General features: G+C 34.9%; 1 protein-coding gene and 1 long non-coding RNA gene across 4 annotated transcripts in view; one reads left to right on the plus strand and one right to left on the minus strand.

Annotated features, from left to right (window-relative positions):
- LOC140609539 (uncharacterized) overlaps positions 1 to 12,602 on the minus strand; it is a 78,676-nt gene extending 66,074 nt beyond the window's left edge. For 2 of the 3 annotated variants that reach the window (XR_012011346.1, XR_012011345.1), the window contains exons 1-4: positions 12,484 to 12,602; positions 10,941 to 11,035; positions 9,752 to 10,081; positions 4,642 to 4,700 (exon numbers count right to left, since the gene is read on the minus strand). This is a non-coding gene — a long non-coding RNA (uncharacterized lncRNA). The remainder of the gene's footprint in view (positions 1 to 4,641; positions 4,701 to 9,751; positions 10,082 to 10,940; positions 11,036 to 12,483) is intronic. The other variant, XR_012011347.1, reaches the window with a different exon arrangement.
- CALCR (calcitonin receptor) overlaps positions 10,174 to 24,889 on the plus strand; it is a 59,945-nt gene continuing 45,229 nt past the window's right edge. The window contains exons 1-4 of the mRNA XM_072784768.1: positions 10,174 to 10,254; positions 16,890 to 17,046; positions 19,119 to 19,229; positions 22,474 to 22,586. Of these exons, the coding sequence (XP_072640869.1) occupies positions 10,204 to 10,254; positions 16,890 to 17,046; positions 19,119 to 19,229; positions 22,474 to 22,586 (432 nt within the window). The 5' untranslated portion in view covers positions 10,174 to 10,203. The remainder of the gene's footprint in view (positions 10,255 to 16,889; positions 17,047 to 19,118; positions 19,230 to 22,473; positions 22,587 to 24,889) is intronic.

The raw sequence follows: 24,889 nt of genomic DNA on the forward strand, positions 1-24,889 counted from the left end.
CTTGAATTTGTTATATACACAGAGCTCCATGAGAAACATCTCTGTTCTAGAGAGACAAACTAGAATTGAACTGCAATTAATCCAGTGCCACAAACTCTGAACTTCCATGGCATTTAACAAAGTATTAACTGATAGTAGTATGAGCAAATCACTCCCAAAAGTGTTGCTTTTTATATTTGAATATTCCTTTGTTAATGTATTTAATAGGCTTCTCTTTATACCTTTCTAAATTATTTCAACATTTTTCTTTCCAGTGCTTAATTAAGCTGATTCTAAAACAGCAGTTGATATGGACCAGATGGAAACATTTGGCTGGATCTATTTCCCACAGTTCTTTGGTTTAGGAGAGCACTGGGATCAACATTAGCCTTACCACTGATACTGGGCTAAGAAAATCCTTGATGGATTGAGTATTTTGATTTTGATCTTAATTATCTTTGGCTACATAGACTGCATTTAATTCTAATAGAAGGAGAAAAATATAGTACTGCATTGTTAAATTGCATACTGTAAGAATATTGAGACTGCTAATCAGGGAGTATTAGTTGTAATCTACCCCAGTATTCACCTTAGTGGCCAACTCTGCCATTAGGACAATTCCCCAGAGAGCAACTTTTACATTGAAGCACTTGTGAATAATTGCTTCAATAAAGTTAGAAAAAAGAATATAAATAATTTACATATGTCTTTGAGCAGTAATCATTCCAAAGTATGATTATTAGTTTACATGTATGATTTAGATAAAAGTCAATATAGTCAATACTGTTGATCTAGGAAGATAACATTTGTCTACTGGTTTTGTTTTGTTGTGGGATAGAGGGGTAGAGGGAGAGGGAGAGAGGAAATCAGGCTTGACCCCAACGTGGACCCCAATGTGGCACTCAATCTCACAACCCTGATTTCATGACCTGAGCCAAAATTAAGAGTTGGATGCCTGACTGAGCCACCCAGGCATCCTGTGTAATGATTTTAAAATGAGTAGCCATAAATCTCTTAATGCCTTTTAGATTTGGTTCTTGTTGAAGATTTTTGGTGGTAATAATGAATTGCTAATGAAAACTAAGAAGCCTTATTGGCCCATAACCATTCAACAAGGAATGTTCATCAAGAGACTCTAAAGGGAAATATATTGGGGTGCCTGAGTGGCTCAGTTGGTTAAGCATCTGCCTTTGACTGAGGTCATGATACTAGTATCCAGGAAGGAGCCCATTTTGTGATTGAGCCCCACATAGGTTCCCAGCTCAGTGGGTAGCCTGCTTCTCAATCTCCCACTGAAGTTCCTCCTGCTTTGCTATTCTCTCTATATATATCAAAAAAATAAAGTCTTTAAAAAAATAAAGGGAAATATATTGTCATTATTTCAAATTAATTATTAAAAATGTATGACAAATTAGAATTCTATAAAAATATAAAGTAAAATATCTATTAACCGAGAGAAAGAATGAAATATGCTTAAAATACTGAACAAATTGTCAATTTCAAATTAAAATACTGAACTTCAAATTGTCAATTTAAGAGACAAAAATATCAAACTTCTATGTATTTTCCAAAGCAAAATTTCACATACTTTTTAAAAGAAAAATTATCAACAACTTATTTTCAATTACCAAATATTGATTTTAAATGTACATATTCTAGTCAGTGTGAAATATGGAAAGAGCATGGTTTTGAAGAACTGTTTTCAAATTTTGTCTCTGCCCCTCATTGAGAGAACTTCAAGTAAAGTCACTTAATATGTGCAAACCTTTATTTCCTTATGCATAAAGTGAGGATAATGTTTATTTGCATTTGATATGAAGATAATGTAATAAATATAATTACTCAGTTCATTTTAGTTTCCTTTCTTCCTTTCTACCTGTTCTTTCTTTAAAAAAAAAAAAAAAAGTCCATTTTGGGCAGCCCAGGGGGCTCAGCAGTTTAGTGCTGCCTTCAGCCCAGGGTATGATCCTGGAGTCCCGGGATCGGGTCCCACATCCGGCTCCCTGCATGGAGCCTGCTTCTCCCTCTGCCTGTGTCTCTGCCTCTCTCTCTCTCTCTCTCTCTCTCTCTCTCTGTGTCTCTCATGAATAAATAAATAAAATCTTTTTTAAAAAGTCCATTTTAATACATGTTTTAATTTGGCTAAAAACTACTATACTATATATTTTGAGACACAATCAGCCATGATAATAATAGGTTTTCTTGATAAACATTAGGTTCCATCTGTATCTTTCCAAAGAACATCAAAACTTTCCTGAGCCTAAAGCCTTAAGTTCAAAGGTGTTGCAGTTGAGAACAGAGGCTAAGGGAAGAACTCTGTTACCCGTCACCTTCCTACTAGCAGTTAGTTCAGGTCCCAGGAAGACCTGCCCTTGAGCTACTGTGCCCAATAACAACAGCAGAGCAGTGAATTTATATTAGTCAACTTACATTAGAGAAGCAAGTTGCCAGTCAAGGTTCCTTGAGAGAAGTCACAGGTCGTATTAGAGTAAACTCTTGGTCAACTCAGTTATTCCAATTCACTTCATTGGCATTACATGAATTCTAGCACTTACTTCTCCAGTGCTTCCTTTAGCTACTATCCTGAACACAAACTACCAGAGGGAGGCAGGGGAAGTATAAAGAGCTGTCATAGGGATCTCTGCAGTAGCTCAGCGGTTTGAAGCCTGCCTTCCACCCAGGGTGTGATCCTGGAGACCCAGGATCGAGTCCCACATCAGGCTCCCTGCATGGAGCCTGCTTTTCCCTCTGCCTGTGTCTCTGCCTCTCTCTCTCTCTCTCTCTGTGCCTCTCATGAATAAATAAATAAAACCTTAAAAAAAAGAGCTGCCATAGAAATTCAGTCAGAGATTGGGAAAATATGAATAGGGATTACTTATGGATAGAGATGATCTAGATGCCTCCCAGACATGTTCTGAATTCACTGAACTTGGCTTCATGCTTCTCAGTTATTATCCCATCTACAACGCCAAGCCAAATCACATGCATTAAGATTACTTCTTTGGTATTCCTAATTAAATGTATGATTGGCTAAGTTTTATTTTATGGACCATAACTTCTTTACATATATAATTTTTAAAAAGTGAATTGACAAAGTGAGTCACATGAAAGTTTTCTTTTAAAAAAGAAAATAGCTTTCATTAATAAAGCACATTACCATGTTGGCTTCACCTGAAATATTAAATTGCTACATTGAAATTGACTTTGACACCATCATTTTAGACAAGTTCCTTAAATCATCATCTTGAATATTGACTAATAGGGTCATGGTGGGAAACAATTGCTATGATGAAGACCATTTGCATCATCATGGCCAACATTGAGGGTTCCAGCTTGCCTAGCCATCTCTGATGTCATTAATCCCACTTAATCCCTATTTTTCAAGGGAATTCAGCTAATTTTACAGAAACTTTTGAACTGCTTACACAGCCATGCAAAATGGATAATTTTCAAGGTACTCAAATTTCAAGGAAATGGACCCTTAAATAATTTAATAGGAAGAAAAGGAAAGCTTTGTAATGGTTAAAATTATATCTGATATAGTGCCTTTCTCTATTAGTAAATATATGCTACTGGAATTGGAAAAAACAGGAGCAAGCTTGTCCCTTGTAAGGTTTTCAGTGAAATATCTTTGTGTAGAATCCCAGAAATGGTGAAGGGATTGGGAAACCTGTATAAATAAAGGGGGCACCTAAGAGTAGCTCCCACTCAGGCATTCTCTGTACAACATAATGGCTCATAAGTGCAAAAAGTGCATCTGACTCAGTAAATATTTGATGAGTGAATTTATAAGTACAATAATAGCTCTTTGCCTCATTCCATTCCACCTTCATTTCTGCAGAGACACAAACATACAGAGATACATGCACAGTGAACACCAAGGTTATGGGAAAGAGGAGGAAAGTAGAGAACTCCAAGGCTGGCTTACAGAAGCTGGTGAGCACTGGTACAATAGAGCTTGTGGTTAATAGCCAGCAATTGTCCTGATGGGTGGATATGGAAGTAGCAGCCACTGTTAAGGATTTTGAATAACACCCCAGGATATTCCTTTATTTAATCCACTTTATTTAGGCCTAAGCATCTTCTACCCTAAGATATCCTTGAAATCAGAATCAATTGGAAATTCCTAAAGGTGACTAAGAGGAACCAAACTGGGCAAGAGGATGAACTTGGTTGTGGTTTATGTCTTTCCCAACTAAACTAGACCATACAGGCTTTACTAGCAGAAGGTTGAAGTCAGCTAGAAAAAAACTTTTGATATGAGGCATCATAGTAGTTTACAGTGCCCACTCATTTGGGAATATGATAGGCATTTAACTAGAGCTCTTCCACTAACCTTTTAACCAATTTGAGGGATGTAGTTTCAGTAGGTTTTCATTAACTCATCTGTACAATGAGAGGTTTGGGAAATTTGAATTCTAGAATCTCTTCCAGTTCCATCGTTCAGTGAAACCAGGCATATCTTTTTCTGAAAGAAGTAGTTTGTCAGAGGTATATGACGACACAATAATGTGCATATAAGAACTAAATCATAAACCCACAATTTCGAATTCCTGTTGATATTTATAGAATGGTTTGATGTGTGTAGGACAGTGAATTCTACATAAATATTTTAAAGTTTGACTTAAAAGAGCTTATAATTTGAATCAACCAGTACAGTACCTCTCAGGAAGTCTCCTGGGTAAGAGAGAAGGAAACTTTTCACATATCAGTTAATGAACCTTCAAAACAAAGCACAAACATATTTTTTTTATTGGCTGTATTCCTTATGCTGTAATAGCACCAACATACTTAAATCATCTATTCATCAGGGTTGCAGTAATCTAGACAAGTCCTGTCATTTTTATTCCAGTATAATAAAGAAATGCTAATAAATCTGCAACATTTGCCTGTAACTGTAGTCTTTTCTGCTAATAAAGAGAGAGCAACACACCTTTCATTCACTGAAATCAGTGGAAGTCAACTATTAGCCAAGCTTCCTTGTTCATTACTTGGGCGCTAATTGCATGTTTTTACTGGTAAAGTAATTGATAACAAGAGCTAACTTAGAATTTAGTTAAAGGATCCATTGCTGCAGTATCCTAACATAAATATATTTTTTTTCCAAAAAAGAACACATTGGTATTCCAACATTTCTCAGACCTTGTCCTGGTGAACTGCTCTTTCCCTTTTTCTTTTTCTTCTTTTTCTTTCCCTTTTTCATTATTAAATGAGTCATCACAAGGATTATATTTTGGACAACACAATGTGGAAAATGCTATCTTTATTTTCTACTGGGGTGTCAAAAAGACCCAATATTTATCTAATTGCTATGCTTTCTCTTTCTCCAAAATATATTTTTATATGTTATTACAATTCAACTCACAGCCAATGTTGGAGTGATAAGAACCCTAAATTAGAATCCGTCTAATTTATAGATAATGAAATTGATGTCCAGAAAGGTGCAGTAACATGCTTAAAAGTCCATAATGAGTTAGAGGTTATTTTAGGGTTAGAATATGGATTCCTTATTCCTTAGCCCAAGATTTTTTTTTCCTTTACACTGCACTGACACCTCTTCCCATATTTACCATAGCTGATCTCAACAGAGACCATGAGCTTATAAAAGTTACTAGCTTATACAGAAGCAGTGAACATGTTAATTAAAATCATGTGCATTTTAAGTTCTCCGCATGGGCAACACTGCTGACAACTTGAATTTCATTTTTACAAAGCTGAGTATATTCCTTTCATGTCAGATGGCAGTATATATGTAATGACCAGGAATATAAACTTCAGAACCAGCACAATTAGAGTTTCTTCAATATATTCAATGATTCCCACATCCTCATCTTTGCCCATGCTGACCCTTTAGACTGGAATATTTTTCTTCCAACCTCTCATATTGAAGCTGAACTTTATTTTGAGATGATATTAAGGCACACATAATAAGTGCATGACGTGTTTTTAATTAAATTGATTTGAATCAAACAGTTCCTATTTCTCTATCATGGCTCTATTGGAGATCCAGTACTAGAAAGTATTGATGAGGTCACAATACCTTTTCCTCAAATTGGTCTTAATTAACCAAATACTATTTAATTATTCATTAATAATATCCATTTGAGTAATCTCACACTTTCGAACTGCATGTGATCCTGAACCATTTCTCCAAGATTTCCCACTGATTGATGTTGCCTAGCCAACTGCTTAAAGGCAAGCTATTTTTTTCATTCAATAAATGTTTATTGAACACTTACTATGTCGGGCCATTGACAAGAGTCAAAGAAAAAGTCATTTTTTTAAATCTGACATCATTTTTATTCTGCTTCCCTTCTCATCTAGGTTCTTTTACATGATGTGCCAACCTGTTTACCAAATAAACAGCTCCCCATTGCAGAGACACCAGTTTTTACTAACTAAACTTGGACCTTGGAATTAGATGAACATTTTAAACTCATAATGAGAAGCAAAAAGCCATTCTGCTTTGCTCAATACGTCAACATAAATTGGGTTTACGATGGCATTATGTCTTGACAAATGAGTTCCTATAGTAATGAAGAACAACTTTCTAATAGATCATATAATCAAGGAGTTATCCAAACATCCAAGGTATTGCTGAGGCAACAACCCAGCATACCCTGTGGTTTCACAAAATTTATTTACCTGTTCACTTGGACTATGTCTACAGAAACTTATTAGATAGATCTGTTTCCAAAAGAAATGTCAAATTTCAAATTTGAAACAGATTCTAGCCCGTAGGTGACAAAAGGCTATAACTATTTTGAGATAAGCAGTGCCTGTCTCTTCTCTTTGCTACTCTTTGTGCATACCCTCATCCTACTTATGTTCTCATAGCCAGGGATTTAGGGGAGGTTCTTAACAAATATTGCTCCAAAGGAGCAATTGCCTCTGAGATGCCTTTTATAGCTTTGGGCTTTGTACCAACGCTAGGGAATATTTAAGACCTCAGAAATTCCACTTTTGCTCCATGGAGGAGAAAAAAGAAATTTTTAAGTAAAAGGGCAGCTCTTTCTCATGACTTGCAAACTTAATAGACTATGGTGGGTTAGAAATTGCCATTGAGCCAAAAGAGCATTTTCCAAAGTATATTCTGTAGATGGGTTAATAAATGTTATTGCAAAAAAGATTTTTTTTTATCATAGTCAAACAGGTTTGGAGAATGAAGACAAAGTCAAACTAGTGATTTTGGTACGGGAAAATTAAATACTTTAAAGTGCTAATGTCTATAGTAGATCTCTCAGAAGAATATAGGAAATGCTTAATTTCCTAAACATTTTTGGCCATGGAAACTTTATTTTATGCTGCTTCTCATGGGATTACTGCTATTCTATGGAATACACTTTTGGAAATGCTGATCTATGAGAATAGACACATTATTTTCAGACATTGACATTTCATATTCTTTCCACAAAAAATAAATAAAAACAATATAACTTTACATGTCAAGGAAGTTTGTTCTCATTCAATGAAGATTATTCTATTCAATCATCATTACTGAATTAGTGATTTAGACTCTGTGTATTAATAAAAGTGGTTTCCACTGACCTACTCATCCTCTGCGACAAAAGAATACAATTTCTAAGAGAAAAGATTAGTGATGAGTGCTCATTTGTAGATTCAAAGCAATGCAGATTCTGTTGTCCCACCCAGTAATTGAACCACTGTCCAAGATTATTTCATTTACATATTCTAAATCAGGCTCCATAATCAAGTTTTTGGATTCCACATTCATCTGGTTTATATATGGGGCTCCATAAGAGTTTTTGTTTTTAGAAAAAGGTGACTAAAAGACATCTTGGAAACCACTGCCCTAACTAGACTGCTGGACAGATCCAGAGGGCTTGTTATGCTTCCCGTTGGAAGTGTGTTCTTCTCCTACTCAAGGAGGAATGGCTAAGGAGTCTTTATAGACAAGAAACTGGCATAGAGGTGAAACTCCTTGACGAAAACAAAAGAAATAATAAAAGTAAAAGCAGAAATTAGAGTCTCTTAACTCTACAACTATGACCCTTGGGAAAAGAATAATGCTTACTGCCTTACCAAATTCTGACCCTACGTCATCCCTTAAACTAAGCAACCAACATTTACTGAGCACTGTGTTCCAGATTTCTTTCTGGTTCTTGGGTTACAAAACTGAATAAAGTCCTTCTGCACCCAACCTACTGGAAATTCCATGTTAGTCTTTCCATCAAGTTTTTTCCTTGATTCCATCCTGCAGTCTATCCATTCGTTAATCATCCATTCAACTAAGCTATAGGTTAGCTCATTTTGGGTTTCCACATTCATTGTTCTTTTTAACTTTCTTCATTCTTTTTTTTTTCTCCTTCCTTGGAAGAATCTTAGTGAAGATGAATTACTTCTTCACCACTCTGATTCTACTCTTCTTTGCCATGAAGAAGGCATTCTTTTTCTTCCTTAAATTCATAAAGCCCTTTCTTCATAATTCTACTTATATGATCTTTCTCTCCTCTTCACAGATCACCACAAAATACTTCTCTCAAAGAGAGGCAAAGAACTATTTAATCCTGGAGAATTACAGCTGAAATTTTCTGACCGGAGTCAAGTTTGGTACAGCCCAGATCTGCTTTAAAGTTGTACATGAGAAATTTATTATAGTTCAAAATCATGCAAGAGTATGTAAAATTATACACCTCTCAATTATTGGGAAAAGGAAAGGACTTTGTTTCTCGACTAAACTCCTCTGTCATTTCCAAATTTTCAATCTCAGATCCATGTTCATACTATTTTCATTCACCATAGTTGTTCGTGGTAAAATCATAAAAGTAGTGTGTGAGGCTTTGAAACCACGGGGCTCCCCTTTCCTACAGCAAAATGACTGCAGTCTCACTCAGTTGTAGGGGAACAATTCTCCCACAGCCTCTGACGCTTCTCATGGTGATGATACCATGAGCCAAAACCTAGCAACTTATACTTTATAAAATATCAAATGACATCAAATATATGACATAGAACAAGCCAATTAATTGCCTAATCACCCCATATTCACCTTCATAGAGAAGCTGACTTCTCACTGTGCTTAGCCCTCGCATTTGGAATTAATGAGTAGGACTTTCATCTAAAGAAGAGATCGGGCTTTTTATTCTGGCACCTGTAACATTCCCCACATTTTGCTTCTCTTAGAGGCTAAATCATAGGACTACCATAAGCAGCCGACTTTTAGAAATTCAATGTATATCTATAATTTCCTTCTAAAAAAAGCAAGATCTAATTAAGGAAAGCTGTGTTAATTTCATGAGTACACATAACACATTTCAAAAGTCCTACCTTTTACCCCAGAAATAAGGCTCATCCAATACTCACATAGTAATATTGTCAGTTAAGGGAAAAGACAAATTAAAAGCTCCTTCTCTTTCCCCTACTTTCCTTCCTGAATTCCTTCCTTATCCATCCTTATACCCATGCTAGCAATCTGGGAGAAAACTTTAGTTTCTCCTTCTTTATTTTCTCTTCTCTTACTGATATGTAAATGGAGTATAGCTTACTCTTCTGGGAGCAAGTATATTAGGCAAACTGTTAGATACTAACTTAAGCCTAGCATAAAAAACTGTTATTTGTAATACAGCAGCATGTTTCTAACTATTCTATGCTTTTGAGTAGGAATGGTGAGCTGTTAGGTGACATACTTAATCCCTGCTATTGAAGCAATTTATTCTTAGTAGCAACTTGAAGTTTGTAGAAAATTTTGTAGGAAAGAAAAATACTCAAGGCTCTAAAAAGACTACTTAAATCAAAGTTGGCCTTAAATTACCTAGAGGGCATGACTAATGATCCTCTACAAATCATAGACTGTATTTGTTCATGTCCAATGAACCAATGAAGTGATTTCTTTTTGGATGTTTCCATTGAAATTTTCAGCAGTTCTACTGGTAACACGTGTTAACTGAAGTCCACATTGATTGCTCTTGATGTCTCTGAATCCCTTATTTTTGTCCTGATACGTAAAGATGGCTGTGGGATTTCTTAATAGGAGGACTTTAGACAACAAACAGACACCAGTCATTCGTGGCTGAAAGGAAGGTCAATGGAACGTGTAACTGCATTTGCATCACCAATATATTGAAGATCGTCTCCAAGACAACTAGAAAGAACAAGAAAAACAAATTGACTATAGTTAATATTAAAGCTCTATTTATTAATTTAAATATCTTTGTTACTTGTATATTTTTCTAGGACTTAGAAGATCATCCTCAAAAACCAAAAATGAAGTTCACACTCACACGCCGGTGCTTGGTACTCTTCATCTTTCTAAATGTAAGTAAAACATCATTTAAGCTAATCAAGAATGCTGAAAATAGAGTGTATGAATGAATGGGCATTTGCAAGGGTAGACATCTTGTCAAAACCAAGTTCCACAAGCCAAGACTAAGTTCCTCAAAACTATCATTTTCTTTGTGTTTTAAGAGATCCCTGCTCTGAACTTTCACAACTTAGATTACTATTATGATTCACTGAGAAATGTGAGCTTTGTTTACAAAAATTTAGCATTAACTTGAGAGAGATCTCCACATTATCTTAGAAATTAACATGGAAAGTCAATAATGTTCTTGGGTAAAATGTTTTTCACGTTAGACATGGATTTGAAACAATTTCAAAATTATGAGTCTTCATAGACCAATGTCACTCCATAACTCTTTCTCTAACCTTTTAAATCATGTCCAATTTATGTAATTTTTATACCATTTTATTCCTAAAAGGTTAGCAAGTAGCCAGAACTGCAGTTATCTTAGAAAATACTCTCAAGGCCTATTTACTTGTGTTGATTTTGCTAACCCACCATCACATCAACTTCCACAGCACATGAAAGAGAGATGGGTAAATTTTATATAAACAAATTAGGAGTTGTCTTGATCCTTATCCTTTCTAGCACATTAGAAGAACATTGGCCAGTGAATTATAGCTGGCAATAAAAATCAGTCAGTACCTGATATTATACTCACCCAAATAAAACTTGTCCAGGGTTCCAGGATTTACATTATTAATTCATGTGTTGTCTGAGGCTTACAGTTTTGCATATTCTGTTTCTCTTAACATACTTCAGGGGAAAATATTAGAAATATTTCACAAATGTTCATCTAATTTTTAAGGGAATTTTTATTTTGTAATCTTATACATCAAATAAATGGCTTACGGTATGATTGTTAAAGTAGCCTTTTTGTATCCATTGGATATTGAGTAGAGTCTATTTTATTATGCAAGATTGTCATTATTTTAAACTTTAGATAAAATACAGTATAATTTGCTTTAAGTATAATTTAAGTATAATTACTTTTAAGTAATCTAGTATAAATGCAGGTAACTTCATGTCATTGGAAATATAATAAAAACAAATAAATAATTACACTGTAAATACAGTAAAAAAACAAGAATATTGTAGGAACTACTAGCATATTTTAATTTTGTCTATAAATGCCTAAGGTTTATATGAAATTCTATAGTTGCAGAAATGGTGGTATATTCCATTCATAATTTATACTGTTCTTTTTAGAGCTTAAATTAAATCCTATGCAATCAATTATATGGAAATATTTCTAGATAATTTTATTTCATAAACCATGTAATTATATTAGACATTGATAGAAGAAAAACTGAAGTAGCTTACTAGATATAGATAATACATTTTGGGTACTGCCATCTTTTTTATCATAAAGACTACAGCTCATTTTTGGTGTATTAAAATTAAAGTAGACCACTTCTATTCAAAACTTTTACCTAACATACCTTAAAATTCAGAGATTAAAAGAATTTCATATATGAGCCATGGACAGAAATGTTTTATGGTTTGTGGGCACATCTTTGCTAGCAAATGTACTGCACAGGACACTTGAGTGGCTCTGTGCTCTCTTTGCTGTGACAAACAGGAATTACTTCTCTATCTTTTATTTGGATCATATATTTGATTTGAAGAGTTTTCCCATAAAAAATTTTTGAAATGTCAGTTTGCTTCTACAACATTCATTGTGTTCCACATTGATACTCCTCCCAGAAAAGTAATTTTTTAAAAAAGTGGCATTGATTTTAATTACCATAAAATATTACCTCTTCAATATTATTACTGTGAAAAACACTACCAGTATATTCGTTGAATTTTACCAACCTGATTTCCAAATGCTCTTTAAAATATCAGTTTGCTACCCCATTCCATGAGCCCCAATCTACATTAAGGAAAATCACCCACTCACTTCCCAGTCTACATTAAGCAAAATCACCCACTCACTTCCTCTCCCTTATCTGCAGTAATGCAGTAGGCTTAGAACAGTGCTTGACACATAGTGAGCACTCAAAAAAATGTAGTGATGATGATGACTATAACAATAATGATGAAGACATAGAAAAACTAGATTCTTCTGAGAAGCATTTTGTTGTTGCTGTTAATTAAACTGTATTCCCTAATTTGCTTAGAATTTATCATTATGCAATAGCTTTGTTATTTATATAACGCTTAAGTAGAAATTACCTAGGATACCAACCATCTGATCCTACCTGAAAGAACCAGAGTTAACACTTTACAAAGTTCTGTTTTATCCTTCGTTATTTTGAAAGGTATAAGTAACTGAAAACTACAAATAACAAATAATTCCAACATCTACACTGTCATTATTAAGGATGGTGACATCAAAATCCTATTGGTTATGTCAATTTGTGAGTTCTAGAATCATGTTCCTGTTAGAATAGTTCTTTCTGTGGTAATCATTAGGAATTTTTCCCTTCAGCACTGCAGCATGAGTTCCCACGTTCATTAGGTTTGAACCACTGCAGAGATGGACCATTTCTTAAAGTTTTACATAGAACAGTCCTGTAATTGTTTTGTCTCTGTGCTTCTAGAAATCACCTGTAACACAAAAGTAGCCTGGTTGTCTTACATAAAAGTAAGAATTGCTTGAGTATATGGCCATTCAAACCAGATTTGGACTTCATGATTAGTGTGTACGAAACCTAGAATGTAAGCCCCATGAGGGCAGGGACCTTGCCAGTCTTGTTCACTGATAACTCTCCAGTACATAGAACAGTACCTGGCATGTGGGAAGCAAAGTATTTATTAACCAAGAGAACCACTGGTGTTTCAGCTGAGTACTTCAGGTATTGGTGGCAGCTTGGTGGCCGTATGTGTGGCGCCATTTACTTGAACCTTTAGGAGTGACATCACATATACGGCGGCTAAACTGCTACATAGGACAACAATTAAGAGCTTGTTTTTTGTTTTGCTTTGGAAAAATCATGTAAGGTGGCTTGTATGCAAATTTTGAACACCAGTCTTTATCCACAAAAACAATGTGCCCTTAATATCTCATCTCTATACTCATGTGAGCATAAAATATTTATTTATGCCCCCAAATATTTATATATATAAATATAATACTTATGATAAGTAAAATATCTTTAAGTCTTTCACATTGTTTGGTAGTCTTATCTAATCACTACTGCTTCTATTTTGCCTAATATTGCTGAGAACTATATACTACCTCACTAGCCATTTTTATTGGTACAAAATCATCAACAAAAAGTTTATATGTCCAGTGAACTTCATAAAATTTGTATATGTATTATTTTAAGCAGTAGTAACTCCATTATTGGAAATATATATTATATATGTATATATAAAAGAGTTATCTATCTATATCTACTTGATAGACAGCATGCCTCAATGTGTCTGTTATTTTCAGAAGAAATCCACTGAAACATTCAGTTACCACTGGAAAAATTCCATCGTCAATGCTCACACACGAACCAGATGAGGAGCGGACTCAGATTACTATGGCTCATCTACGACAGACAGAAGTTCTAATTTCTCATTCCTTCAGTGTTGAAACAATCTCTATTGAACCAGGCTCCAAACCAAGTTCACTGGAGTTTGTTTCAATATTGCAAGAATGATAAGATTGATCCTACTATCGTCTACATGAACTACACCTGCTCTTTCAGATGGTCATATCTATACTGTTATTGATGTTAAAACTGCATTAAAGCAAATAATACTGTAATTGAAAATACAAGCACAGGGTTTTTCTCTTGATATCCTTGCACATAATGCCTCCCCATGGCTTCCATGAATTTCCATCTAGCACAGGAACATTTCTTAGCTGGTTGCCCAGTCCATGTAAAGATAGAATTCAGAATGTTACTTCTGGAAGGAATGCCAAACTTAAACAAAATAGTCCCTAATGTCTCAAATATCTAATATAAGTGACAGAAAGTAAGTATATATGACATCACATTCCATCTTCTCATTTGATTTGAATATGAGAAAATGAACCAGAAATAAATGATATATCAAGTGATAATTCTCATGTCAATTAAAGATTCTAAGAATAGAGCTACAAAGAATCTAAAATAGGTGCATAAGGTTAACCTATAATTAATATCTCTTATTGGGAGGCCACAATGATCTACTAAATACCATGGTTATGTGATCTTCAGTGAGATTATTAAAACACACACAGATGCATGCATTCATACAAATTTAGACTAATACAATCCAAAATAAAGCCTTAAAATGAAATCTCTTCAAAATATATACTTTTTACTCCCAAACCACATTCCAATTCCTGAAGGAGTATCTGAGCAGTTGATGATTGACGGTTCTTTACCTTTAACAAAATTTCTGGTGTCAGAAAATATTTTATAATGTTGGTCTTTCTTGCTAGTCTGTAAGCTCCATGAGGGCAGGATCTATGCTTGTTTTATTCAGCACTGTATTCTCAGCATCTAGCATAATGCTTGGCTTATCAGGTTTAATGAATACTTGCTGATTTATTGGTCTTAAAGCCAGTAAAATAGAGTCATATGACAACAGAATGATGTTCAAATACATTGGTAAAGGATTTTTACATTTTAAATAATTTCTGTCTGTACATTAATTTCTCTTTTCTCTGTCATACATTCAAGAGGCATTAGGATTGGAAATAATCCTAATATTTAAAAAGTAGCATCAGCTGTATTCAGAGTAAGTGTCCATCTAGAGCTATAACAGTAATAAGTACTCACCCTCTTCTGTTGCAAGCAATTTCTACTTAGATGGCTTGCTGGCACCTTTAGATAAAGTACAAAAGAGAACTTACCTTCTTCCCATAGTAAGGTTTTCCTTTCCCAAGTTCTCCTTTCTCGGAGCACTCCCATTTTTTCCTATTATATAGGTTAAAATATCAGAGCTATTTGACTATTACTGTTCTCCATTCCTTATATTCAAATGTATGTTTTTATTATTTGAACAAGTGCTGAGGGTTGTGCTCCCCTGTTCCCTCATGCAGTGGTCTAGTCCATGCCTTCTGCTTCCTGGCTCCCTCCGCAGCTCTGATCTATGGACATCTCATGCCCACCACATGAATTTTACTAGCACTCTCCTTTCCCAATCTTCTCTGATCAAAAACCTGCATGACATCTTTATTTTATTGTCATGTTTTAATAATATTAGCTAACATGTACTGAGCCTTTCATTGCACCATGCACTTAGTGTTCATCTTTTCAGGGCTCTGTATTATCTGATTTTCCTTGACTCCATTTCTTACTAACCCCCAAAGATGCTCTCCTCCAAGAAGGATGGTTTCCATACAGTGTCTTACACATGCCATTTCCCACCTCTGGGACTTAGATGCATTCCTTTCCCCCTATCCAAAAAGTCTTCCCTTTCCTCTGCCTGTGCAGCCACTCAAAGTCCAATTCAAATTCAAATTCAAAGTCCCGACCATTCTTATTCCATGCCCTCTGTCTGTTCTGAGTTTTTGTTGTATTATTCATTGTACAGTTTAGCATTTAGCCCCATGCTATCTTATAGGACAGGATGCCACGTCTACACAACATACACTGATAAACACTGCAGTTCTGCTATGAGTAGCCTGATGTATACAAGTCAACTTAATAAAAGTGAGTTTGTTTTAGAGACTGTAAGAAATAGAGGAAAGTACATTGCACTATTTTTGCCACCAATACATTTGGGGAAACTTCAATCTTAGAATAATTTAGACAGGATAAGGCCAAATAAAAATGTGTTTAACAGGTGTGTTAGAGCAAGGAGTATTCTTAACTTCAGAAGAAGAATAGTCAGTGCAGACTGAAGCTTTCAGTCTTCTTCAAAAAATCCTCTATGCAGAACATGGATATAGAAAATAACAGATTCAAGCACCACCAAAAACATCATGGCCATGAAAGAAATTGAAATCTACATAAATACAATTTAGGATGCTGTGTTAGACGGTGATCATGACCAATGCAGCCTGTACCAAAAATGCAGAAATGCTAAGAGAAATATTTAAGATTTACATTGATTTTCAGCAGTGAAATAAATTACCCTGCATAGGTCATATACTGATGAAACCAATTTAAATATATTAAGGCCAATTATCCAACACAGATTATCTCAGAAGAACAGATTTTTTTGTTTTATGGAATAGCAAGTGAATTTTTGGCAGTGTACATAATCTAAGCACAAATTTTTAAAAAGCTGAAATAATTCAATATAAAAGCTTATTTATTGCACGAATATATCTATTTTTAATAGCATGACTCATGGTTATTAGAAGTTCCAAAGAAGGCAAAATTGATTTAATATTAGTGTTTTTTGGAAATCAGGTTATTTGTTTTGTTTACTTCTAAACTTTACAGTGATAATAAAATTAAAACAGTCTTATATGATAAAGAGGTGCATGAGTTTGGGTGGGTTCTATACATTTTCAGTAGTGAATAGAACGAATGCAAATATGAAATTTGCAGGTAGAAGTTGTAGATGAAGTATAAATATACTTTTTAGTTATGAAGAAAAATATCCTACATGGAGACCATCAATAATTGTTGCTCATGAAGGAAAATGTTTTCAAACTTTTTCATTGTTTCATTTTTTTCTATTACACCCATTCCTGCTCTCTATAAGTAACTGATTTTTCTTTTTAATACAGCACCCAACCCCAGTTCTTCCTGCTACTTCAAATGACACCTATCCTCCCAATATGGAGTCCGAGCCATTTCTGTATGTCCTAGGACGAAAGAAAATGTCAGATGCACAGTACAAATGCTATGACCGCATGCAGCAGTTACCCCCATACCAAGGAGAAGGTAAAAAGAAGGATGTATGCAAACATGATTTCAAACATCATTAAAGCCTTATTTTCTTCTGTGGATAAATATGTGTTGGCTAATTTTAATATGCCAGCAGTTTTAACAGTGGTTTTCAAGCTATGGTATGTTTGTGTATTTCATGCTAGAGACATGTCTACTTTCTTTACCCAAGTTCACCCAACTGGTTTTGGGCTAACAACTGAACTTCTTGACAAAATTATTACAATAACTCAGTATTCATGCCTGGCAAGTAGGAACAATACAGGATTAAGTGATGGAGGAATTGGAAAATGACAGGAAGGGAAGTGGAAAATGGTGGGCAGAGAATTAGCCCCAGGTGAATCCTGTCAAAACTATGTCTTGGTTGGGTTAATTAGGCAGTATCTTCCCTTAACTGTCAATTGGTTGGCAACTCCTGCTATTCCTTCCTCTTTTCTACCCACATTTCCCAGAGGAATTAGAAAAAGCTCTCTCCTAGGCAGAGGCATTGTTTACCTATCACCTTCTCTAGAATACTCTATGTGACTGTTCAAATGTTTTCAGGGCCAAGCACATTCTATTAGCTATAGAAGGCTATGTGATGGCCAGACATTACTACTTCCATTTCAGTTCTCTGCCCTGTCCCCTAAAGCATTTGAAAAGTCCCAACGAGATCTTCGACACCGTTGTATATTCTAAGATAACACTGCTTCTAATTATATTCTATTTCTACAAATTGTTTGCCTTCAAATAGTTAAAGTTTTAATTTCTAATTCCTATTTTTACCATTTTCCTTTATTTTGTTTTTTGTTTTGTTTTGTTTTTTACCATTTTCCTTTAAACAAAACTCAAGACCATTAAAAGACAGATACATGTTATTCTTCTGTCTATGGTAGTTTCAGTGTTTTTTAAGAACCTGAAAAGTCATTAGATGCAACTCTTCCCAAAGACAAACCATTCCTCTGAAGTAAATGAAACAACAGAAACACAAAATTTATTTTCAGAGGCCAGGTGAGAGCAGCCTCCTTCACTTCAGTATTAATCATTTTGGAAGCTTGAATTTTTGTACTATGATCATTATTTTAAGATTTTTTTTTCTTTTCTTTTTTTTCTCTCTTTTCTTTTCTTTCTTTCTTTCTTTCTTTCTTTCTTTCGACTGACTTCAAAGACTGAGTCTTATTCTTTTGAATAGCTTTATAGAGGCAGATCTTCATGTTTTAAGGTAGATTAAATTTTGAAAGCAGTGAGAAACCACTGGAGCCAATGTTGATAAATACAAAAACTGCTCAAACTGAGCATTATTTTAGCCACTGACAAAGTGTGATTCTAAAATAATAAGACTAGTTATATAAGTGATCTATTAACTATCTACAAATGCATCTCCAATAGGAATTTTGAACAATTAAACTTTAAACCCTTGGATTAAGAATAGAACTATCCAAGGGATGGTGGCTCAGTCAGTTAAGGATCTGACTCCTGATTTCGGCTCAGGGTCCTGGGATTGAGACCCATGTCATCAGACTCCTCGCTCAGCAGGGAATCTGCTTGAGATTTTTCTTTCTCCCTTACCCTCTGCCTCTTCCCTGCCTTGTGCATGCATGTGGACTCTCTGTCTCTCTCTCTCAAATAAATAAATAAATCTTAAAAAAAAAAAAAAGAATAGAACTATCCAAGGCAACCCCTCTTAAGGTTAATGGTTAGTAGCATCTATCTGTTCCATAGCCATATAGTTTTTTCAAGGTAAGCCTCTTATCCAGGGGTGATATTGCATATACTTTCACAAGATTTCTTTGCAGCATTTCTGGTGATACATTAAAGGAAAGATTTGGTGGAAAGATTCCATACAGATGACATGTATGTCTTTTGAAAAGCAAATGGAAAAAACCCTATAAAAATGTAAATTTGATTAAGAGTTAGTAAAGTTAATTATCTTTATTTTGTTGCTCTTGTTCTTTTTAATATTTTCAAGTGCACGTAGAGAGCTCCAGAATAACTATTAAATAGTTAGATCCTATTGAACACTGTTAAATCCTGCTGATAATTCTGCAACTTTTTCAAACTTTAATATTAATTTCTTTCTGAATAATCAGGTCCATATTGCAACCGCACCTGGGATGGATGGCTGTGCTGGGATGATACACCAGCTGGAGTATTATCCCATCAGTACTGCCCAGATTATTTTCCAGACTTTGATCCATCAGGTAAAATGTTTATTTTTATTTCATATTTTGCTATGAAGATTTTTGAAGCTTTTAGAATTTTCAGGGTTCTGAAGAGAAAATCAGATATAAAAGATACCTATCTAATCATACTCTACATGTTTCAGCACTTTCTGAAGCATTTCCTTACTTGAAATATTACCCAGGTATAGAAATATTTCAAGTTCTCCTTATTTTTTAGGTTACATTACTGGTCAGTTGTGCACGTTGGTCTTAAATTCCAAATAAAAGTTAAAGTTTTACACATTTTAAATATTAATATTAAATTTTAATAAAATTAAAATTTTTTGTAACTCTGTGAAGTTTTACTTAAATGTGGTTGTTTTTCAGTTTTCAATTGTCTCCTATTTGGTGACTTATGCAAATACTTGATCTAGACTTTGGGTATACTGGGCTAATATAGAATGCACAATGGAAACCCTGACTTTCAGATTTTCCCAAGATTTGTTTGGTCAGTTTCTACCACCTTTCCAGGTCAACCAGCCCTTCTATTTACTTTTGCTCACTGACGATGAATGATAGGAGCTTATACTGCGTATAGACCAAAAGTGAAAACATCACTTAAGAAAGAAAACAATTGGACAGCCCTGGTGGCCCAGCGGTTCCTGTCAGGCTCCCTGCATGGAGCCTGTTTCTCCCTCTGCCTCTCCCCGCCCCCCAACACCCCTGTCTGTCATGAATAAATAAATAAAATCTTGAAAGAAGAAAAGAAAGAAAGAGAAAGAAAGAAAGAAAGAAAGAAAGAAAGAAAGAAGAAAGAAAGAAAGAAAGAAGAGAAAGAAAGAAAAAAAGAAGAAAAGAAAGAAAAGAAAAGAAAGAAAGAAAAGGAAAAGAAAAGAAAAGAAAAGAAAGAAAAGAAAAGAAAAGAAAAGAAAAGAAAAGAAAGAAAAGAAAAGAAAGAAAACAATTGTCAAATAGTAAAATCTAGGCAAGAAAGTTTCCAGGATCTAGATTAGAGCAGAGCAATTACTCTTTCCCTGTGTCAATGTTTAAGAGATGCTTTTGGCGCTTCTAACAAGAATGAGATCCAAAATTCTACCCCATTAAAGCTGAGATAATGAAAATGAGATTACAGGGGGCTACTTTAAAACCAGTTCAGGCCAGCCACTTCTGAAAATTCTCATCCTGTAAAGAGGAAGGGCTGAGTGCTCTGCCCTGCTCAGCACTACATTCCTGTAAACTCTAACTCAGTGCTCTTTGATGATCATCTTTCTGGCTTTTATTGACTCTTCCCAATAAATGATGCTTTGTTCATCTTGATTTGACAACTACATTAGAGATAACTTGATTGGCATAAAGAGCTTTTCTGCAATTGAGGCTACAAGGCCATTCCAGAGCAGCAATGGGCTCTTGCCAAAGTGGCTATAATTATTGACTAAAAGACAAGTTTTTGGTCAGCAAAATAGGGATTTCCTGGCATAAATCCATTTTATCAGCCTGGTTTTTAGAAAGAACTCTCTCAAGTGGGGGACAAATCCGCTTCAAAAGAAAAACACATCTTAAAAATACCTATATTCAACAAATTGAAATTCTTTAGGACTTCATTGACCTAACACTATATTTTAATGATAAACAAAACAGTTTAATGAAATGACAGAGATTTCATTTTAGACAAAGTGCTTGGTAAAAGGTAATAATAGAGTGAATAACAGCGTTGAAATTCAAAAGAGGCTGGTAGCCTGAAGGAATAAGCTAGAATGTAAAAAGCACATTTAACAAGGAGGTACTTAAGGCATCAAACACTTAATCAGCGTTAATGGCACAGATCCAAGATGGTTAACAAATGGTTTAGGACAATGATTCTCAACCCTGCTACCCTTTGGAATGGGTGAGCCTTTTAAAAATGCTGATGCCTGGATACCTCTTCAGATAAGGAAATTTGAATCTCTGTGGATTGGGCCTGAGAATCTGTAAAAAGCTCCCCCATGTGGATCTGGAGTGAAATAAGAATGCTGTGTTCTTCATGGGGGCAGTCCAAACTTAAAACTATTTCGGAGGGAAATACCAGTATCGAGCACATGCAGAGTGACTCCAGGTTGTGAAGAAACACCAAGCTGTGTAGTGTGAGTAAACGGGGATGTTTGGTTTGGAAAGGGAAGTTAGGGTAGTCATATCCTTTCTTCAGATGTTGAAAGATTTGCCAAGTGGAAGAGGACTCAAATCTTCTAGCTGCAATGGATAAGGAAATGCAGGAAATGCATTTCCAGGAAACCCCCAGATCCAGACTTGAGTAACATCAGAACAAAATAGTATCTTATCACAGTCTTGTCTGTGATTAGAATGGACTTTTTCAGGAAGTATACCCCTCCATCTTCCATGGAATGTATTTTGCCTTACATAGCTAAATAACTCTGTTAAAACTTCCTTTTGATAAAATAATATGCTTTCTGACAATATAATAAATATAAAATGCTTCAATACAAACCACTTTTTAGAAATTGCAAATAAGCTTGGAATGGTCATCGTTGACTAATAGCATCAGCAAAATCATTGACCAATTGTCAATACCAGTTTTTCTATTCTGTTTAGTCCTAACCCTTTTTTGAAATATTGTTGGTATCCAATGGTGATTCTTAAAGTTTTTGTCCAATGATTGTCTCAGCAAATTCACAATTAAAAATTTTTCTATTTAACTTTCTAACACATATACATTAAGCAATGATGATTCTAACAGGTTGCTTGAAAACATCTTTTGCTTGAAAAATGTGTTTTTTCAGCTGCTTGAAATAATTGTTGGAGTACAATTTGGAGTACATACAAACGAATCTACGGTTCCATACAGTCAACCTAATAAATACATATTGCATATAAATGAAGGAAAGTATGGTCTTGCCTTTCTCACATAGTTCCTATCTAAAATAAAAAATATAAGGTTTGTTTAAAAATACTAGGTACGGTATAGGAAGCACTTTTTAGTGTGATGGACTTGAGAGGAAATCCTAGCTGAGCCACTATCTAGTGACTTCAAACTCACTCTCTGCTTCCTGTTTGTAAAATAGAGATGGGAACATTTGCTTCATGTGGCTCTGCTGACAACACATACTAAACAAGACAACACATACTAAAACATCTTGTAAAATGCATGATTCATGGTAGTGTCTATTGACCTATATTCATATTCAAGTTCTATAAAGTGATGAACAATTGTGCAATGGCTCTTAAGCTTTATTTTTCCTTCTTGGTATTTTGAGATAGTAATGTAATAACTGTTATGTTTCATTAACAGAAAAGGTTACAAAATACTGTGATGAAAAAGGGGATTGGTATAAACATCCTGAGAACAATCGAACCTGGTCCAACTATACTATGTGTAATGCTTTCACTCCTGAGAAACTGAAGGTAGGTTCTATTTCAAATCTCAGTATTGGGAGAGAATGCCATTATTTTTACACAGAAATGCATGCATGACTATAAAACACCTACTACTGAAAAGCTAACCTATTCTATAGAAGGAAATCAGATCATGGCCTGTGAGTTCTAGGGACTCTATGAAGTAGCATTAGAGAAAATATTTTACTTCTTGGTTGGCACTTAGTGTCAAAGAGTTCCTTGAGCATATAGAATCAGGTCATTTATAGTGAGGGAAATAGTGCCCATAGAAGAGATGATGGGATTCCCCCAGATGCTACACATCAGGCAGCATTTCCAGGGACTTTCTAAGATCTCTCTTCTACCGAAAGAGTTCCAGAATTATAGATTTTTTTCCCAAGTCACAAAGTTGACAGTTGCTCCCCCCTTCCCTGCCCCAAGAGGCCCATTATAGTTTTACTATCAGGACTTGAAGGAACCCTTAGAATAAGGCTTCTTATCAGCCAGTTGATACAAGTGTGGCAGTTTAGTCTGTTCTGATTTGTTGGAATTTATGTCTTAGTGCCTATTAAATATTTGTAATATCATCTCTGCTTGAAAGCATTTAAGCCAACAGGAAAAAATCCAGATACCTACCTACTCTCCAAATGCATGAGAAATCTGAAAAAAAGAATCCCTAAGCTGACAATCAGCCTCTTCTCCCCATGTTGCTGGGAGAAACGGTGGATCAGTACTTAACCACACAGGCTATCCCTGAGCAGCCCTGGTGTTGCAACAGAAATCTGTTGTTTCCTTCAAAGACAGGCCTGTATGCTAAATAATTACTAAGTTGGAAGCTAAAAACACATCACTACTTCTGTTAATTATAGAGCGGATTTAGGAGTATAGAAAATTTTCCTTTATTAAAAACAAAACAAGCAAGAACAAAAAGCAAACAAGATGAATACGTAGCTTAGAGACCAGCTGACTAGAGACTAGGGGAATATCTTGTCACAGGCACAGGCTGGGGGCACCAAAGCCTGTTACCCCTTTACAAATTACTTAGTCACCCCTGAGAATCAGATGCATGTCTACATCCTAATGGAGAGCTATTTACTTAATAAGATCTGATTGAAACTCCATGTCACCAAATAAGGAATTCCTGAATGAGGACTGATTATGATTTTACAGAAAAAAATAGTAAACTTGTTAACTGAATTGTTACAAAGAGTGCAGATCCAAATAAATAATTCTTAGTGCTGCCATATTTGTCATCTTCTCACTCTGGCCAAGTCTGAGATAGTAATAAAATATTTTAAGAGTTAATGTTCCCCTCCACACACCTAACATAATGGTTGAAATTCTTTGCACAAATCTTCTAGCCACAAACAGGCAAAAAATATATGTTTTTCAAAGAAACCAACTTAGTATTTTTAAAAAAGTGTTTCTCAGTCTTAAGAATGACACCAAGAATGGCAACTAAATTATGAGCTGTTGGTTTAATCTTACACATTTAGACAACTTTGTTTCAGAAGAATAAATATTTTTAAAGTATTCTGGAGGCAACTGAAAGAAAATGAATTAAGTTATATAAAGTTTTCTTAGAAATAAATATACAGAGATAAAAATAAAGTCATGACAGAGGATAGAGTCATGGGTATATATCCAAATTAAAAACAGTATTTTAAATGGCAAGGGGATTCTGATTCTATATGGTGAATTCCTTAAAAGGAAGAACTCATAGAAAGTGCCACTCATGGTTTTGTCTAGTGGGGAAGTTAGAAAAGTAGCCAGAAAGTGAATTGGTGGGAGAAAAGTTAGGAGATGAGTATTTGTTTCCTTGCAAAGATTCCTAAATATTTTCTAAGAAAGAGAGTATAAGCTATTTTGAAGTCCTTAACATCTCTAGCTATAAGCCAACTATTCCAACTTTGTAATCATTTGTGCAAGGATAAACAGGGTGCTATTAGGAGAGTAGTATACTGAAAGTGTCAAATAATATGTAAATAACCCATCAACTGGTTCAACAGCCACAATTCAAGAGAGGTTGATTAGTTCATTTTGAAATTTCAACGCCTAGAAAGGCAATATTTGTTTCAGTCCAGCAATAATGCATATCACCAAACAAAAGACTCTGCATGCTTTGAGGGCCTTTTAGCAGAATCAGTGCTTCAATGTCAGGCTCTTCACAAGGAAATTGACAAGAGTCAAATGTTGAAGCCTAATGATTTGTACATTTCTCCCAGGAATTAAAAAACTTCACAGAAATTATCCAACATATCTACACTGCATTTGTATCATATGCTCTGTTGATTACTAAGTGATGTCAGTTTTTGCTTTATGCTTCATGTGGT

This window comes from Canis lupus, chromosome 18 (assembly GCF_048164855.1).
Source record: "Canis lupus baileyi chromosome 18, mCanLup2.hap1, whole genome shotgun sequence".
NCBI lineage: Eukaryota > Metazoa > Chordata > Mammalia > Carnivora > Canidae > Canis > Canis lupus.